This window comes from Dermacentor andersoni, chromosome 7, assembly GCF_023375885.2.
Source record: "Dermacentor andersoni chromosome 7, qqDerAnde1_hic_scaffold, whole genome shotgun sequence".
NCBI lineage: Eukaryota > Metazoa > Arthropoda > Arachnida > Ixodida > Ixodidae > Dermacentor > Dermacentor andersoni.
The window spans coordinates 143,675,585-143,694,789 of record NC_092820.1 but is presented as its reverse complement, the minus strand read 5'-3'; the positions used below and the strand labels follow the sequence as shown (position 1 = coordinate 143,694,789).

General features: G+C 48.1%; 1 protein-coding gene across 1 annotated transcript in view; it reads left to right on the top strand.

Moving 5' to 3' along the window:
• Positions 1 to 16,096, top strand: part of pros (homeobox protein prospero) — a 110,556-nt gene extending 94,460 nt beyond the window's left edge. Inside the window, exons 4-5 of the mRNA XM_055072272.1 lie at positions 2,380 to 2,524; positions 3,510 to 16,096. Of these exons, the coding sequence (XP_054928247.1) occupies positions 2,380 to 2,524; positions 3,510 to 3,689 (325 nt within the window). The 3' untranslated portion in view covers positions 3,690 to 16,096. The remainder of the gene's footprint in view (positions 1 to 2,379; positions 2,525 to 3,509) is intronic.
• The last annotated feature ends 3,109 nt before the right edge of the window (positions 16,097 to 19,205 follow it).

The following is a 19,205-nucleotide window of genomic DNA, read 5'->3' as shown; positions in this document are numbered from 1 at the left end:
TACACGTTACGCAAGCTGCTCAGTCAAGCCACGCGCGACCGCGGTTGTAAAACAAGGAAAGCGCTTACGTATATACAGTGTAATCGCCCGAACGAGCGGTAAGACGCGCTAGCAGGGTGGTTTCGTGGCGAATTAAATTCGAGCCCACCGTTAACGCAAAAAAAAAGAAAGAAGGAGAAAGGAAGCCACGATGGCATCAGCGCTTCTTGTGGTCCCGCCGAGGTGGTGCTCTTAACGGCGCGGGCGCGGTCCGTCGTATACCTGTCTTCGCATTCTTATCTTCCCTAGGGATGCGCAAGGTTTTTGAGGAGAGATGGGGAAATGGGGAGTGAACCCTCCCGACGACTCAACGCCGCCGCAGCAGAACTTAATGGCCCGCGAAATATTACGCATCGCCTTCAACTCTGCTTCTTTCCTCAGCAAGCTCCTTTCTTGCTTTTCAACTTCAGCCTCTGCCTTCCTCTCTACAAAAAAGAAAAGAACAAGAGGAAGAAGAAAGAAAACGTCTCGCATAGGAGGCTCAGAGGGATCGCTAAGGAAACAGGGAACGACATACCCCTATTTTTATTTCCCGTTTTTTGCCTCTCTCTTTTTTATGTTCGTCGCGTTTATTGTGCGGAAACTCAGGAAGCGATGCGACCATGCATAAGCGAACGCCAAGGGGAAAAAAATGAACTGTGGATGAGGTGGGGATGCTGGAGGTAATGAATATCGCAGACGCTCGGCCCTTGCCTGACTTTCATTCCTTTTTTTATCTTTCTTTTAATATACTTTTTGTTTCTCTTTCACGCTACAGAAGACCACGAGCGCGCGTGGCAGCGCACTTGCGAGATAAGAACGTTAGCCACCGGAGAAAGGTCATTTTTATTTTTTCGCCGCGGGGACAGTGTCCCTTTAAAGCCACTTCGCGCATTACTTCTCGGCCGCACGAACTGCAGCCCCCTCTACCGGAGAGCTCCGCGTTCCACCTCCGGTTTAGCTAAGGACTCGCAACTAGACTTTTTTCTCGTCGGATTATTCTTTGCTCCTTTGGCTTTCTGCCCCCAAGTGGTGTTCTTTTTTACTTTATTTTATCGGCACTTTTAAAGCTGACGCTGTATATGCATGCGCTATACCTTAGAGCCTTCCTGCTCCTTCTCTTAAACTTGCTCTTCTCTCTTTACTCTTCTTTAATAATCATTGCCCCGCGGTCTCAGACTCCTCCTTTACTCTTAAAGAACCCCCACTATGCCCTCCTTCACGTTCCCCACCAATGCGCGGGAGCGTGCGATTAGCGTTACCTTGTTACCTCATAAAAATAACACGGCTGCGCATGCCGTTTTGCTTCTGTCGTGCTGGCTGCCGCGCTGTTACGCCGTTCTCGTTGCCGTTATGCTATACACACATATGCCCGAGACTGGAGTTGCGGCGCAAAGGTGGGCGTTTCGCTTTTCTTGTCATTAACGCTGCCCGTATGCCGCGGTCGCTAATCACGCCGAGCTTCTTATTTTTTTTTTTTTTTTGATAGCGCTATCCAAGCCGACGTTCCTTCATTCCTCCATAAACTTCCCCTCCCTCATCCCCATTTTTTTTCTTCCGCCTCTGGGAGCGAGAAGTTTGGGGTTAGGAGGGATCGGGGGAAAAGGCGTAAAAGGCTAGGTCCTGTCTTGGCGGTCGAGAACATAATGCGGCGTTCAATTAGGAAGTGTTCGTTCCGGTGACGTCGGGTCCCGCGGTACTTGTGTTATATACAGCGCTAAGTCCCGCGTCCCTAATTCTCTCCCGTTGTCTTCGTCGTCGTCGTCGTCTATTAATCCGCTCGTTGGTGGTAATCTCGTTAATCCTCGCCAGGGCCACCGTGGTCGGCGATGATGACGTTACTTAGTGCGCTGTATGACGGCCTTGTTCTTCGTTGCGGCTTGCACAATGTGTGGCGCTCGCGTTCGGTCCGCGACGTGCCTTGTTATTGTCATTGCGCTCGGAGATGGCAGCGGTTCGGAGGCGACACGCCGTTCTGGCGCCAAGCACGATGGCGGTCGTGGGTTCGACTCCTCTGCAGGGCCGCGATTGCCGCGTTCCAATGGTGGCCGAAATGTAAAGAATAAATAAATAACAACGACCGCGTACACGCATTCTGAAAGTAAGCCCGGCAAACTTATATTCTGTGTAGTTTATAGTTAATGGTAACACGCGTAGTTGAGTAGGTCATATGACGGCGGCGACTTGGCTTGGTTTGACTCGGCCTTACGCGTACGTAAAAGAAGCCCGTATAATCAAATGAAAGACGAGGACCACCCTTACCTCCATGACGTCTCGTAGCCCATCGCGAGCATTTGTTGTTGATCTGTCGGCTTACTTCTTCTCAAGTCTAAATACTCCCTTTCCTCTTTGTTTGCGCAGGGAGTTCTACTACATCCAGATGGAGAAGTACGCCCGTCAGTCTGTGAGTGAAGGCATCAAGAACGTTGAGGAGTTGAAAGTGAGCGCTGACTCGGAACTCCTCAGGGTCCTCAACCTTCACTATAACAGGAACAACCACATCGAGGTATGTTTTTCTTTTTTTTAAACAATGTATAGACCTTTATACCATAGTAGACCGTTTTGCTTTCTTGAAGATTTGTCCTTTCTTTTATAGAGAATACACAGACTGTCTACATAGCAAAAATAGTCAACCTGTCTATTTTTCTTTCTTGAATTGTCGCGCATGTGCAGAAGGTTTACCGATGAAAGTCACTTTATACAGACTTCGTAGCAGCAAATCATTAATATGCTTTCTGTATAATGTACAGATAATGGCGCCAACACCTTAGAACTTCTAAGCAACGCTGAGCGTAAATAGCTTAAGTCATGTTTGGTGTGCCGCGTGCTATCGTACAAATGTGTAAGCTTTCCTAGACCACGTGGACTACTGCAGAATTGCATATGTCGCGTTTAAGATATCCAACTGCTTACGTTCCTTGCAGTACGCGTTCTCCCTGTTGTTAGCTTCTCACTCGAAGCTCACACAACTTTCGGAGCTACCATTTAATCTTTTCATTTTTTCCTTTCGCTAAATTAGACAACGAGACACTCAACCTTCTTAACCTCTAAGTATACCAGATGTCGTTTCCTATCAAGCTTGCGGCTCCTACCCAGACCATTCCTGTCCTCACACAAATCATGTGTTCATTGTCTTTCGGACGCACTCGCATAGACTGTTCCTTATATCGGGTGTAATGGCGAAGAGCAACATAGGATATGCTGCGCCAGCCACAACGTACTAGAAAATCTATAGTAAAAGCAGTAAAAGCTGCATTGCTCTAACGCTTCTCCAGAAAGCCTGTTTCGTCCGACTAGTTCAGGACTGTTATCTGAATAGTCCGTGATAGAGTTGGTAGCCTTGCCCGTCTCAGCACTGTCTACGTGTGTTGCTTTCTACGTCCTCGTTCAGTCGCGCTTACGCATTCTGTCTTGCCCTTCAACTCTTCCTTTCGCGAGTGCACTCGACGACGTGCTTATACGAGCCCGCCACCGTTGCCCCCGTGCTGCAGGTGCCCGAAAACTTCCGGTACGTGGTGGAGCAGACGCTGCGCGAGTTCTTCCGCGCCATTGTGGCCGGCAAGGACCAGGAGCAGTCGTGGAAGAAGGCCATCTACAAGGTTATCGCCCGGCTGGACGACAACGTGCCCGAGTACTTCAAGTCGCCCAACTTTCTCGAGCAGCTAGAGTGACGCCGGGCCCCGCCTCCCGCCCTGGACCTGCTGGCGGCGGCCGCTGCCATGAGGCCGCAGCCCGCGACGGCAGCGCCCTCTTGCTGGTGGCGCCTGGCCGCGCCGCCAGCGCCGCACCTGCCCCCAACGGCGGCGGCGGCAGCGGCAGCCGCAGCGGCGGCGACAGCAGCAGCGTCCTGGGGCCGCGTCTGGTGCCTCTGAGCCGCAAATTGCAGGATGGCCATTCACTTCCACGAGCGGCGCGAACACGAGGCCGCGGCGGAGGGAACGACGAAGACAACCTCGCGAGGCGACGACACGACGCAACGCGAGCAGAGACAGGACTCCCTCCGCGCGCGCTCCAGTGGCCGCAGCGTATACGAACGAGGAAACACAAGAAACTATCGCGAGCGCCCCCTAGCTCCACCGCACGAGCAAATTCCTCCTCCGATGCACAGTCAACGGACGACGTCTCTCTCTTCACAACACGAACTGTGACCGGGAGCTTAGCAGTACCACTTGCAAGAAGGTGCTCTGCTCCAGAGCCGGTCTTCTGGAGCACTGCGTTTACCCACTGACCGGAAGGATGTCTGGGTCCCGAAGCCACGCGTACTCACGCACACAAACACAACGCTGCCTAGAAGAAGACGTCTTCCCTGGCACCAATCATGACCGCTGGTGTTTGTACGCGACCTCTGTAGCAGGGACACTTCGCTTGTGGAGGAGCACCTCGCACTAGGTGATAGCCAGTCCTGGACTGGCCGAGTGAAGATGCCGCGCTGCAGAAGACGTCTTTCGATGGGCCAGCAACAAAGCTTTAACTAAAGCATCTTGCCCCATGCACTGACCTTACATGTGCGCTTCTGCAGATCACGTGAGGACCGCTGTGCTGCTGTTCGCGTCTTCTTGCAGAAGTGCCCAGAAGTACATTCTTGCAGGAGTACCTGAAGGGCCATTCTTGCAGAAGTACCCAGAATAACTTTCCCCGGAGCTACGAGCTTCGCCACCCCACTGGCGCTCTTGTCCTGCAGGGGGGGAAGTGCTTCGATCGCCGTCCCGGAAGTGACGTCACGCACTCTCGTTCCACGAGCTGGCCGCGCTGGACGGAAAATGCTGTGTGGTGATATGAATCGGCATTCGGCAGGCCTTGCTTCGGTGAGTGATGACTCCGCGGCAAGAATCTTTGTCTCGCGCCTAGTCGAACCGGCATTCCGAAAAGAGTCGCCGGCTGTTCCCTTTTGGCCCTAAAAACTGGACGACGACATTGTATGTGTGTGCGCGTGCCGTGGTACAGCACGTGCGCGGTGGTGGTGACCGTGCGCGTTGCTGTCGCATTGCTCGAGCAGACGACAGACAGACGGAGGACAGACAGCACGCCGTTCTGGAACTGATGTGCTGCTTGATGCTGCTGCACCTGCAATGATGAGTGTTTGCTCTCGGTGATTTCAAGAGGTAGGATCTGCAAAGCATATCTCATTGTGACTATATAGTGTTGACCGACGGTCGTAACCGTACTCCGAGAATCTTGTACATAGGATCATACTGTAATAGAGAGTGTGCGAAGGTATCGCAAAGCGACTTTTTCCTTTTTTTTTTCGTTTTCACCCTCAGAGTGTAAGATGTTCGTACGCAGTGTCACACTGGGCATGACATATATAATATAAAGATGCACTTCACCAAAGACTAGCACGCGCACACACATACCTGCGCTGCTCTTTTATTTTTCTTTACTACTTATCTCTTTGTGTGAGGGGAGAGGGGAGCACGCTGTGGCGCGAAGGCGTCCTCGGGCCGAATTCCGCTCGGAAACAGCAAAAAAAAAAAAAAAAACTAACAATATTGACGTGCTTGTTGAGATGCGATAGCGACGAAGTGGTGTGGCACAAGGTTTCGCGCAGTTCTGCATACACACCGCCATATAAAACGTGGTATCTTCCTCTTGTCTTTTCAAGTCAACACAAATCGCGTCAGCACGCGGCAGTCAAAGCACTGCCAGCAGACTTATCGATGGGATTTCATTTGGTGGTTATATTTTGTCTCCAATTTTTTTTTACACGATGCAAAGAGATCAAAAACGCGTTTATATATATCTACACACATATATATAGAAGCAATTAATTTTTGCTGTACAAATGACGTCGTCAAGAGCTGTTTTAGAGGAGTGTCCGAATTTTTCGCTTTTTGTCTGTCAACGTCTCCGTTTTGTTCCTTCTTTTTTATTATTTCTTGTAGCGAGTGGTGCGTTTGTGCCGGTGTGTTTGTGTGTGCCCGACTGTTTGTGATCACGTGTGACTGTGCCTGTCCTCTATCTTCTCTACAATTTGCTCTTTTCTTTTTTTTCTTGTGGCGAGCCACTTTTCTGTTCCAAGCCCGGTTATATGCCGTGCCCACACGCCTTGGGATTCGTCTTCTAGCTGTCGTGTTTCCTGGGGCGCCGTGGCGTGGCAGTTTCTCTTGACAGTGTTGTCCCCTTCCCCCCCTTCGCTTCTATTTTGTTATTTTGGATGTATTATTACCCTTTCCTTTAGGATAGGATGAGTGCGTGAAGTCCTAGTCGGCAGGGCGCGCTAAGGAAGGTGCGCTTGTGGCGCCCTCCGTCGGCATGACCCGCTGTGTAATTCTCTGTCGAGTCAACTTTTACTTTTTCCTCGCCTCCAATTGCTGCTCTCATAATCTCTCGAATCGGGCATACAGCGAATCGCGACTCCTCCTGACACCTATATCTGCCTCGCTGATTTGGTTAGTTGACGTCGCCAGATAAATGGAACGCATGAAATCGTTCTCGACGCTCTAAGTTAATGCGTACGTTATAAACAGAAACAAAATCGCACACGGAAATTACGTTTGTCCTTAGGTATACGTACTGTTGGATCAAAACGGATCACGCGAAGCAAAAAAAAAAGACAAGGTTTACATTTGCTGCTTCCGGACGCGTCCTCTGTAATTCTGTGTCATCATGATACACGGGCGATGTATACGTCAGCCGCGGTTTCGTAAGTTCCCCCGAGGGATTCGCGCATTTGTCTCGTAGTTTTGTTTTTTTTTTTTCATTGTCATTTCCTGATTGGGGTGATCGCGAAGCTCGCAAAATCTGAAAGTGACACTAAAGGGGTTCACTTAGTGTTACTTGAATTTGAGCCGCAGCGAGATTCACCAAGATTACAGCTATCACACCAAAGACTTCTTTTTTAAATGTGCTATTTGTCGCCTGATATCTGGCTCGTGTGTCCGTGGCCTCCTGTTTGTCCCATCGCCTTCACCGGATGAATGCTAGTCAGCGTATTGAGTCACTGTTTTCTTTACAAATCTGTCCCCATATGTTTATAGTGCAGCTGTGAGCGCCTTCTACTTCTTGTCGTCCTTTTTTATTTGCCTGATCTGCACATCGGTTTTTAGACTTCTCAACAACTATATTGTCAACACGTACGCGCTGCTTGCTCGCGACCACAGCTCCAGCTATGCTTCAGGGAGTGGTCACGTGACGGTGCAGGCGCCATGTTGTTGGTCCTGCTCGCAGCTAAACTGAGAGAAGTTTAGATGACGTCCAATTTCTCGTCTTGGTTGAGCTGTAAAATTCGCCGACTTTGCGAAAGGGTTCGCTTCACTCGTAACAGAGTTCGAATTCAATGCCCCAATGCGGTTCACGTTTGCGCAAAGGTGGATCAAATTAATCCGTTTAGCCTGCCCTTCTTGGAGTCATCTGTCGCAGACAGTGACGTTGGCGTGGATAGTTGCTTTCTTGACAGGAAATGCATAAGTTAGGATGGAGGTCGGCGTGAGGGCGATCAACTCCGAGCCGGCAACGGCGCAGCATGGTGGCGATTGCGATGACGTCAGTGCCTACTCCGTGTGCATGTGGAAAGAGAAGCTGGAGGAATTCGCGTGCCGTCACACACGCCATTTTGTTGCAATTGCAGCTTCTACTGTGTTGCTGGTGTTGGGCGGATCTAGATAAAGGGCAAATTTTCACCGCGCTGTCTATAAGAATGCGGCGGCCTCGATGGCGTCAGTGCATACCGCATATAGCGAATCCTACCCTCGATTGCAGCGCTGAATTCTGTCTTACGTTGTCTTGATCGTTTATTACCGGAAGGAGGCTCCATTCGTGATGAGTTAGCCGTACACGTCTTGCCGACCTACATAATTTGAAAGCACGTCTTTGATAGCCGCAGCGGAAGGGACTGAAAAAACGAACGCAAGAATTGCATATCGATAAATATGGTGAGCACGTCCCAGAAATCTTGAGAAAGCGTGCTTACTTAGGGCATGAATCTTTGACATATATTATACACGCACCATACCTCCTCATTCATATATTTGAAGTCACCGAATCGTATCGCTATAGCTTAATTTCGAAAGCTAACTCTTTTGTGTTACTATATTTTTATTTTCTTTCGTTTACGGGAGGAGGCGTAATGCCCCAGTGAGACCTTCCCAGCGATACTGCATAGTGCTCGCATAGAGTTGTTGCGTGCGGTCTTGCGACTAGTCATTTAGAGGAAGGCACGAGATATGACGCCAACTCTGTAAACATCGCAGATATAACACTGTTCGCAAGGACAAAAGAAGGAAAAGAAGACCGGCAAACTTTCTTTTCGTGCACAGCCCGAAAACGACCAGCTTGTGTTACTACAGAAAATACCGGGTTTCCTCAAAACCAGTGCGGTTATACCTATAGCACATTCGCGGTCCTAAAACGGTATCGGAAGTGGAAACAAGACGAATTGGCAGCGAGCTATAAATCATGTAGAGCTTCCTCCAAAAAAAAGTTACTAGTGGAAACACTGATGCCAGTGTCTACGAAATCCTCGAGCACGGCGGTTCGGCCAGCATGAGATTGATGGCCGAACGATACGTGGCTTCGAACGGCTTTGCGTCTTTGCAAATTGATCACTTCTAACGAGACGTTGACCTACAAACGCGACAATTCGCAACGGTCACGCTCGTCGGCGGAGACTAGCCGCCCTGCTGTGTACTGAAAATTATAATACGAGTGCTCTCGAAACTTAGAAGGAGAAAGCGTAACGGAATGACATCTCAAGAACGTCGTCCGAAGCCACATGCAAGCTCGAAGATATAGGCTAATTCACGTGCTAACCGTCATTCCGGTGTTATCGGAACGATCCCAGTGCCAGAGTTCCCTCTAGTAATATTTGTAGGAAGCTATATTATAAGTACTACAGTTAAACAGGGAGCAAACGCCCCGTGACGTCATTCTTTCTTTCTTTTTTAAAGAAAACAATGAACAGGACGTGGCTGCAGCGACACCGGCAATTGGAGATCTATTGGCACGCTGCCTTCGCTTGTCGAGCTTCTTTTTTTGCTCTTCTCGTTCATCCCTCCGTTCATTTTGACTCGTCAGCGGGGGAGGACGCCAGTATGCGTGTGTTGCTGCAGTGTTGCAACGCCACGGCGGCGAAACCTTTGTAGCGCGGGCCCTGTTCGGGTAACGTCGCGCGGACGACAGACGGCGTCCAAGACAAAACACGCGGCGCGTCATCTCGAATTGTCGCACGCCCGCCCTTGTTGTGTCTTCCGTTGTCACACCCGGTCGCCGGCTCCGGAAAACGCAGCAAGAACGAATGAAGGCGGCCGCACTGCTAACGTGCCGTGTACACAGGAACGCTCTGTACAGTGCAACTCCCCATCTGTCATGTACTCCGTGCAGTGCGCCGAAAAAAGAAAGGCTATAGTTATACAGTGCCACCTAACACTATTCATAAACGAGAGAGGAAATGAAAGAAAAAAAATCTGACCCGCTATCCGCCACTAATCCTCCCGTGCCCTGGTAACCCAAACGCGAACTATCACCGACTTCTTAATGACCCACCACTGGACAAGCCATTTTCTCTTTTTAACCTGGTCTTTCACTCTCTCTCTGTCTCGCTCTCTTCGGTCACCGCTACTTTAACAGAAAATACGCATCCCATCCGGAAACCAAAGACGTCTCTCGTTGAAATTGCTCGCCCCCGATTCACATGAGTCCCAATGCATACCCGCTCGCGATTGCCTCTAAGTTGCATAACGAAATGCACACTTCCTGCCTGCCTGCTTCTGCTTCTGTTGAATGATATTGCGACGACATCGAACAAGTAAAACTCGAACAGGGCACTTCAAGCTCGAAGATACACAAACGCACCATGCAGGAATTGCGCTGGTGGATTCCATATAAGGAGCAGAGTTCTTTTTCCCCCTACAAAGAATGGCATACTAAGCTTAGAAAGTACACTAACCATGCTAATACGTTCGCTAACGAGCACTCCCTTCCTATTTGTGTTTCAAATTGAAAAGTACTTGTTCTGTTTTGTCTTGTTTTATTCCTTGCACGGTAGTACGGAGTCAGGTAGTACGGAGTAGCACGGAGCCACGTTTCTGACTCGCGCTCAACACAGCCTCAAGCTCGTGCTTATTACGAGTGCATCGGAATTAGCAGTGCACTTCACTGCGGCTGGGCCAAGCAGCTTATTTTTTTGTGCTTTCTCAATCTCCCCCCTTTCCTTTTCTTTTTTTAATGGCACGGCTAACATTATTCTTCCTAGTGTCGACTCTTTGGTCGATCGTCTCATCGATGCTATGTGCTTTTCTGTTTTCATCGGACAAAAAATACAACGAGGAGCTTTTTCGCTTCTGTTTATTGCGGCAGATACCTTAATTTATGTTTGAGCTTCAGTTTATTGTTTCTTAAACTACAGTGAATGGGTTAGAGATAATATACAGACGAGGGTTCCAAAGTCAAAGATTGAAACGGGACCCATCGTTGCAACAAACGCGGGAGAACAAGCTTTGCACTTAATTCCTTTCTTGTCTTACGATTCACTTGCGGCACATAAACAGCGGCGCCTTTTGCCTCAAATATTACATATCAACCTTCTCTGCCTTCTACGTGTAAGTTTCCTTTACAAAATTATTTTTACATACTATATGTTTCCTGTTGGATTTATAGTGTTAGACAAACTTTCTTTACAAAAGGTATTGAATTTCATCTTTCACTTCTCTAAAGGTTAAACATTGCTATAAATTCTGGTAAGTTGCAACAAGGTCCCCTTGGAGACTTAAACAAAACGTCATGCGTGCTCCTTTTATTCTTATAGAGCTCTCACTTGATCGTTTTGTTCCTTTCCTCGTTTCTATGTTCAGCGTAACAGTCACTCGTACCGGTCACGTGGGCTATCCTCTAATTGTAACGTCTCTCTTGAATACTATACAATGCAGACATGCGCTGGCCCCAAACGCGTCTGTAACTTGCCACGACATCCTTATAAAGGCACCCTCAAAGATACCGCCGCGCGCTTCGATTCACGTATCACTCGAGCCAAAGAATCAAACGAAAACAGGCGTAGCTTCCTTGTGAACCCTGGATGCGTGCGTTCCACATTACGCTCTGCTACAATGTCTAATAAACCCGCCCTTTTTCTTTGACTTTGTTCTTTCTTTTTTGCATGCCCGTTTGATGCATTCTCGAAAATGTCCTCACCATTCCACTCATTTGGAGCTATCTGCGGTGTGTCGAAAAGTATTCACCGAACCTGGAACGCTAAAGCACACGCAAAGCTGACCGCAGACGCGTTCGTCGGGCGTGTTCGAATAACAACACCCTTGCGAAAGGAAAGTAGCGCCGAAAATTCCCTAGTGCTGGAGCCAGTTTCTCCCATAATTAACTCCATTTACGAGTTCCCCGTACACCCCCAACGAAGTGTACTTTCTCTCTACTGACGCACAAGCGGAGTGAAACGTACTCCATCGGGAGAAGGAACATATGCAATAGGGCAGTACAAAAACTCTCGAAAAGGGCGTCAAATTTGGGGCGACGTATTAATTTGGGGCGACACAGAAGACGTTGCCAGTACTCCCAATGTTTTGGAGTGCAGACAGGAGGCATATTTCCTTATAGTATGAGAGTATGTTCTGGCTGCTGTTATCAGCTACTGTTAAGGGGCGTTTGATTGGCAGTATTTAGAGGGATACTAAAAGGGATGCGATAGAGAAGTTAATACTTAAAAGGTGTTATTCGAAAGTTCTATAGTAATTCATTTGATTGGGAACAAAATAAGTTGATTCTTACTGAAGAAAACGAAGGCCCTGCTCCCTTCCTTTATTTGAAGTTTGTTGCCTAATCCCCACTGCCCGGGCTGCAGTATGACGTCACATGTACCGAAATGTTTTCTCCCACTTGCTTGGTTGAGTGGTTGGTTTGTTAATACAGCGTAGTCATTGTTTACCGATAAACAAATAGCTAAAGCCGAGTGGGCCGCTTTCAAAATTCATTACGTCACGGGTAGTACGGCAACTTCGCGGCGGCGTTGCCACCCGCCTACCGTTTGCTATTTTGCTATCGCAGAAGTGTAATTTACTAATACCGGTATACTTAACATTCCGCATTGGTGTCCCTTTAAAGAAAATGCGGAAAGAAGGCTAAACACTGCTAGTATGCTGTCTCCCTCTTGTTGTTCCGATGAAGGGAGCCTAAATTTCTTTCAAGTGCCTTTCCTTGCGCGCCTTTTTCAAGCTCTCTGACTCGGCGACCTATCCCTCCAGTGTGTGTGATGTCAATGTATCTTCCTCGAGGTTACGGCTGTATTTCACCCTTCCCGTATTCGCATATCCGTAGCACGTTGCCTCTTTCAATGCTGACCCCATTCCAGCCGACTCTACCCCTGACCTCTTTCAGGCGCTTCGGATTGTCAGACATATTCAGATCGCTGGCTGCAGTGTTGTCTGGGGATGCGTATACCGCAGTTTCGCCCGCGGTGTCTGACAAGACACGCGCCTCTAAACGTGGCCTCCGAGATGTACGGCGCGCGCGCCGCGTGAGCTGGAGATTTCGGATGACAAGCATCGAAGATGTGGCGTATCAGGATTGGCCATGTAGGGGGCGCACATTTCGCGTTCGTTTGTTCCAGGTGAGACGCACGCACTTCGATTACGTGCGTCCGAGTTGCGGCCGTTCGCCAACACAATGCAAGGTTGGTGCTACCATTTGCGACAGCTCTTTCGACGGCTGCTGAGGAAAGGAAAAGCCTGCCTTTCGTGCTTACTGAGTAACCGAGCTGAAAGGCTTGGCTCCGTTAGATGTGATTATTCCTCAGGAGAATAATTTGCCGACGTTATTGTGCTCTTCCGCATATTGTTGACGCTCCCTGCGTAGACGATCCTCGATGCTTGCCGCGCGAATGCCGAAAGCTGTGCAAACGCCCCGACACCGTCTTCTATCGCACACTTCCCCCATTTCGGACTGTAGCGCAAAATGAATGAAGCTCTTGTATAACTAGTTGGAGACCCCACATCATCTACTTCAACGTCTGTCCTCCACTCCGCCCAAGTAACCGTCATGTCGCTGTCTCGTTTCTCCCTCGTTCCAAAAGAAAGTATCGATTCGTGACACTCAGTTGCATCTCATAAGAAAGCCTACATCATTTATGACTGACAATGAAGTGTAAATTACTTTCCTTAGCTTCCGTTCTATATACATGTCTATTTGAACAATTATCCGTTTGAGCTACTCTATGTTTCTTGAGGCGCTGTTTCTGAGAATAGTTGCGTTGACGTATATGTTGGTACGATGTTTCTGGCGCCAAGAGTTGTCCTGCCTGAAATTTCTTGCCTTCTTTTTTGTCTAATACTTTGCCACTTACGAGAAAGCGTTACCGGCACACCCTCGTGTATGAGTGTCAACATTTGAGGAAGCGGTTCTTTGAATTTGTTTGCTAGCTTTACCCGGTGTGAATTTGTTTACCTTGTCATTTACATGTGTGCAGGAAATCTCATCTCGCGAGATCGTTTCCCACCTAATCAGGATAGCACGTTGCTTGCCCAGCGAGCAATGTTCTCACGTCTGCAGAAACCTTTGTTGGACGTTTACAAACTTTCGTCAGTCTTCTGCTGAAAAGTCAACAGAAACTTAGCGGAAGCTTTCTTTTTCGGGCTTGAACTCATCAAGTTAAAGAGGGTGATATATTAGCACACGCTCTTGAGAGGCGCATCATGATACTGAAAGTCTTGCGAGTCGCCTGAACATGAGTCTGTTGAAAGCCAATAGACCGCCATAAATCTTGTCAACAGAAACCTAACATTTCGTTTTCTTTGCGAGGGATACTGAATAATCGTGCAGTGCTTTCGCATGAATTCCATTCCCACATTTACGCAATTGTTTTCTTCTTTTTTTTTGAAGTCGATTGTGTTGATTGTGTATGTGCCTGGTATTCAACGAGTCAATATGAACAGAACAAAGGTTTTATTTTGTGTAGGGGGCGTGCGCGTGAGATTAAGCCCCCAACGAGTCATGCTTGAGAATCTTCCGCCAGCTGCGTCGTCTCGAAGTGTATACATTCCTGGCACCCTTTTACGTGCCCGCTTGCGATCGTTGAAATCAAGCGCTCCTGTAAAAAAGAAAGCAAAGCGTTTTGTGGTTGTTGCGCGTGACCTTCCTCTGCACCGTTTTATTTGAGTGTGTGCGTGTTTGCCCCCGTTGGGGACGATGCTTTATGAATGCACTGTTTGCGTGCAGTGCGCGATGAATGCCGATGCGGTGAAATCGCAGCGCCCGACGGAGTGATAAAGTGATTCTTCTACTTCATTCCTTATGATGACACAGACCTGTTTTCCAGTTTTAACTTTCAAACTGAGTGTGCGCGCGTGTGTGAGTGAGTCTCTGCGTGGAGTGCTTGTTTGTCATGTTATGACGCGAGAGATGAAACAAAATGGTGACGGTAAAAAAAAAGTGTTATCGCGTGTACAAAGTATATATACACGTAAATACATATCTATAAATATACATAAATATATATATAATATACATAAGTATAAATATTTACATAGGTGATTGCTTTCTCTGATTTTCCTCTGTCTTATGCTTGTTTTGTCACCCTGCACGTCTCACATCGTCACATGTATAGATTTATCGACAGCAGGGTCCACTTTCTTGTTTCGTTTCTTTATCTACCGCGGTTGAAATGTTCGAGGAAGAAGGCATATCATGGTAATATATTCACACAAACTATAATATACATACATGGGCATATCACCTTACATTTGTCGCTCGACGCAGGTGAACTCTTTTCTACACGTGATGTTCCCGGAACTCGTTCTGTCGCTCTTTTTGCCTTTCGTGACGCACCCAAAAGCGTCGGTCTAACCGGGCTTGCGAGGTGCTGTACCTGCGTTCTGGCGAAAGCGCCCGCTGTACGCATTGCCTGACGAAAGGCGCGCCAGATTTCAATAGCTGGTGAATTCGATTGTGTTGAATTGCTGTTGAATTTTTATTGAAATCTGGTACTCCTTCCGCAAGCAAGTGGTTGTCCATACTGTGTGTCGCCGGAGATGGCGAGGCTACGCGATGCCCCTGCGCTGGTCTCTCTAGAGAGATTAGCGAACCCAGGCCGGTTTGTTCGAATCGCTGTCGTGTCTCGTGTGTACACAGAGAGTTCCGTTTCTGGTCGCCTTGTGTCGAAATAACGAATCGCCTGCTTAAGCGAAACTTTTTCTATGTATGGAGACACTATAGTGTCACGTGTGCAGTCGAATTGCCTAATCCATTGGAAATGCTAATACAGTGGCTCAAGGTGAACGCTGTAGGTCTTTTCTAGTATTAATTTCAGTTGGCTCCTTTTCAGGAGGCAGCACTTTGCACTGTCAGATAAGCAAACAAACAAGTTGTAACGTGCTGTGATAGTTACCGCTGACCTTGATTCTCTTCAAGCCATCGTCGGAGAAGTTTCGCAGGCAGAGTCGTTCTAACCATACTGATGATTAGGATTGTATTTATAAAGGGGCTCTTTGCCTACAGCCAGATTTGTAGCCGTTGCAGAAATTCTCTTGAGCTTTTATTAGCTGTTGCTATCAACAGACTTTGCCTTCAGGACAACGACAAACGGAAGCATCTGACAAACGAGACACGACTACCTAGCCTCGCCAGATTAAAATCTGTCTCCTACTTTGTGAAACGCGCTGCAAGGACAACTCGGTGCACTGTCACGATTCTGTGAACTAAAATGGGTGTTCTCAAGATCAGCTGTCATGTTAGACAATTGTCGCGCGTCGATGCTGTGAAAACAAAAAAAAAGTGTGTGCGGACGAGATTTTCTTGTTTTTTTTTAATTCCCCGCTGTTGGACTTCGTGTATTTATTGAAGAATGTAAGAGGAATCTCTGTGCTTGTCTCTGTTCCTTCTTGCCACTGTGTTGTTTGTTTGTCCCGAGCAAACGACGTGTCCTTGAAAATCGGCGAGGCCGATCTTTCCAAGCTCTATGCCTCTCGCGCGAGCGGCACACGCGAGATCTTTTGACGCTCGGACTGTTTTTGCGTGTGCGTGTGCTGTGTATAGCAAAGCCTGCCACTGTCGCCACCACCACCCACAATCCTTCACACCTTCCATTCCATCTTCGCTCTCTCTCGCTCAGTTACAAATAAAAGCAAATTTATAAGAAAGTCAATCTGCGTCTGTGTGTGGTCACTGTATACTCTCCTTGGTATCCAAATAAGACGAGACTCAACGGGAAGATGGGCACTTGAAACGATCTGCAGTGGTCGAACAAGGGACAAGTCTGCGGAGCCAGAGTTTCGACAAGCGGGCCTATAGTTTCGTCAAATTTCGCCATCTTTTGTCGAATTATGCAATGGCGGCGTTTCGAGCCAATCAGAGAGCCTGCATCAGCGCTCCGTGGCCAATCAGAGCTGACAATATGGCGGAATTTGACCATTTTCGGAACAGCACTCGAGACGTCTCTCGAGGCCAACGTTTCACGAGTCCACTAGTGGAAACGTTGGCTTCAGAGGCACCTTTGGTCGACCATTAGCTGGTTGATCACACACTTTCATGTCGCTCAGGGCCAAGTCCCCTGATGTGTCCGGTCTGTTTTTTAACAAAACAAGAAAAAAAAAGATCCAATTTAAGGTGTATCTGTGATATGGCTTCCTGTCTCGATAGACAACGGTAAAAAGTACAGAAAGAGTCCTGCATCCTGGGACTAGCGCAAATACAGACACAGTGCTACCAAAATAGACCGAGGAATATAGAAAACGTTCTAGGCACTGCTCAAAGCTTCCTGACCGTGGCTTCTGTGCCATACATATAAGACATGTTTTTAATCGCAACATACCTTTACGGAATCGCATGGAACATATAACACAATTCTGTCAGCTCAGGGAGATTACATGAAGAGGTGGACATTGCTTGTCCGACAAATCGCAATGTCCAGGTAGCTCACTATAAAGATTCACTGGTCTTTTTTTAATTATTTGTTTTAGGATACACGTTGCGATGTTGCGACATCCGTCTAAAAATCTTCTCAAACGTTCACTGGCGTTTTAGAAGCTTCAGAAAGAAATAAAAAATTGCACCACGCTCGGTAACCATAGCATCGCAATATTACGGACACGGCTATGAAGTAATGGAGAGCTGCTACAGAGCGAGTGGATGCGTGGCTGGCATCCAATTGACGTGCACTCAATTAAACGACTAAGGTTTGAGGTCGATAAAGTTAAACCGAGATTATTTGTCGTAAATAGTCATTTTGCAACATCTACGTTTCGAAAGACGGGCACTCTAGAACGGTGTTGTCATTTTGGTAAAACGGAAGGTTAATCTGAAACAAGGCAGCTCCAGCTATAACCTGGACAAAATTTCGTTACTCCGCTAAGAATGAGCTAAGAAAATTTCCGTGTCAAAGCCACTAAAACAAACCCCCTGAGCTAAGGGCACATTTTTTTCCCTACAGGGCAATCCAAAATCTGCCATATCTAGCAGAGTATCTTCTAAAATAACAAATTGCCCGCCACTGAGCGGCTTGGCTTAGTTATTTGTAATGGCAGTCGCACCGAAGCTTACTATGTTATTTTGGAGCGTATCTCAGGCGCCCGTTCCTGTGGCGACCATCGGCGTCGACGTAACTGAGTGAACGAGCATAGCAAAGTATGAAAGCGGCGGAGGAAGTTATGGCGAAAGCATGAGAAGAAAAAAATTTGGAGGACGCTTAAGCTTCGCCTTTAAGAGTGGAACGCGATAGCATTCAAAGATCCCTGACTGCTTCTCACTGTTCCCGGCAACTGGAGCGTCTGAAACCGTAATGTTTACCAGGAAACGCTGGCCGCGAACGCTATGCACGAAGACGGGCTTTCTGATAGAAACGCGGCCTCTTACGTGGGCCGCGATGCGGCGGAGGCGAGCGCCATCTAGAGGTATTGCAAGGAATCTGGCGCGCCGCTCCGTGGCCCCTGAGATAGTCGCGCCCCGGCGCGCGCAAATGGCGAACGCCATGGCCGGTCTATCAGGGGTAGAAACGCTAGAAAAAATGGTTTCTTTGAGTTTTCGCGTAACAGAATTATGTTTTCTCGTATAGTCAAATTACAATCCGACGCTCCCATGTCTGTAGCTTGTGTGTAAGTCATACTTTACGATTTTTCTACGTATCTTCGCTTGAGAAATTCAATTAGTTCAATGACCTCCTCGCGCCACATGGAGGGCTTGGGTATGGATGGTTCGAAAATCTTTTTGCCGAAACGACGTCCGACGCCGGATTTCCTGCGACACGGTGCCCTTAATGCTATCGCGTTAAAAGCGTAGTGCGGCGACGATTGCTACGAGATGACACTAGAGTGGAACGCGTCGTCTGGGAGGTCTGTCTGCGGCGGTTGCAGTCAATCAAGCACGTGCATCACCCTCGCGCTGGCTCTTGCGATCTCCAGATTAGCGAGGCAGTCGCGCCACACCTCGCTTCGTTTGCAACGTGCCGCACAAGACAGATTGTCCGTGCCAGCCAAGATATCGTGAAATGAAAACACGTATAGAGCTGCGCTCAAAGTTCTCATTAGGGAGTATCGTAATCGTCGGTGATTTTTTTTCTCCAAAGTTCTTTCTATATATGGTACAAAACTATTTCAGTAATGGTACTTTATTTCATAGTCAATGCTCTGAATAACCAAAATAATAATAAATCTACAAGTAATCATAGAGTTAGTATACGCAACTATAGAGGAAAAGCTCGCCATAGCGCCCAATAATCCGCAACCTCAGGGGCGCCGCCATGTTGCTACTCTGTGGGGGCACGAAGGCGCAGGCGACGAGACGCGATTCATACGAGACGCGCAATCAACGCGATCCCGAGCCTCCCTCAATATGGTGGCGTCATCTATAGCTCCGATTCCTTCATTGAAGGAAGTCGCTGCACCAGGAATCGGATGCTTAGAGTACAATACTGACGAATTTCATCTTCCGTCGAAAACTGTTGGAGTCACGTAAAAGACCTTGTGTCCATAGCCTCGCTCCTCACTCGTGACGTAACCAAATTCATCGAAAAAAAAATGGCTGTGGCTTAGCTAAGGTTAAGCCCAGGATGCGAAGCATACTAGCCTTTATTTTAGTTGTTGAACCACTGTTTAGCCTGGTGAACTGCTGTTGCTTGGCTATATTTGCTTCGGCTAGACGAAGAAACAACTCATGCAGGCGAGCGCACGAGCTGAGACCCGGCTATGTAGCTACGCGGCCGCAAGCGAGCGCACGAGTTGAGCCTCCGCTTTTGCAGCTGTTATGACGTCATATGGTAG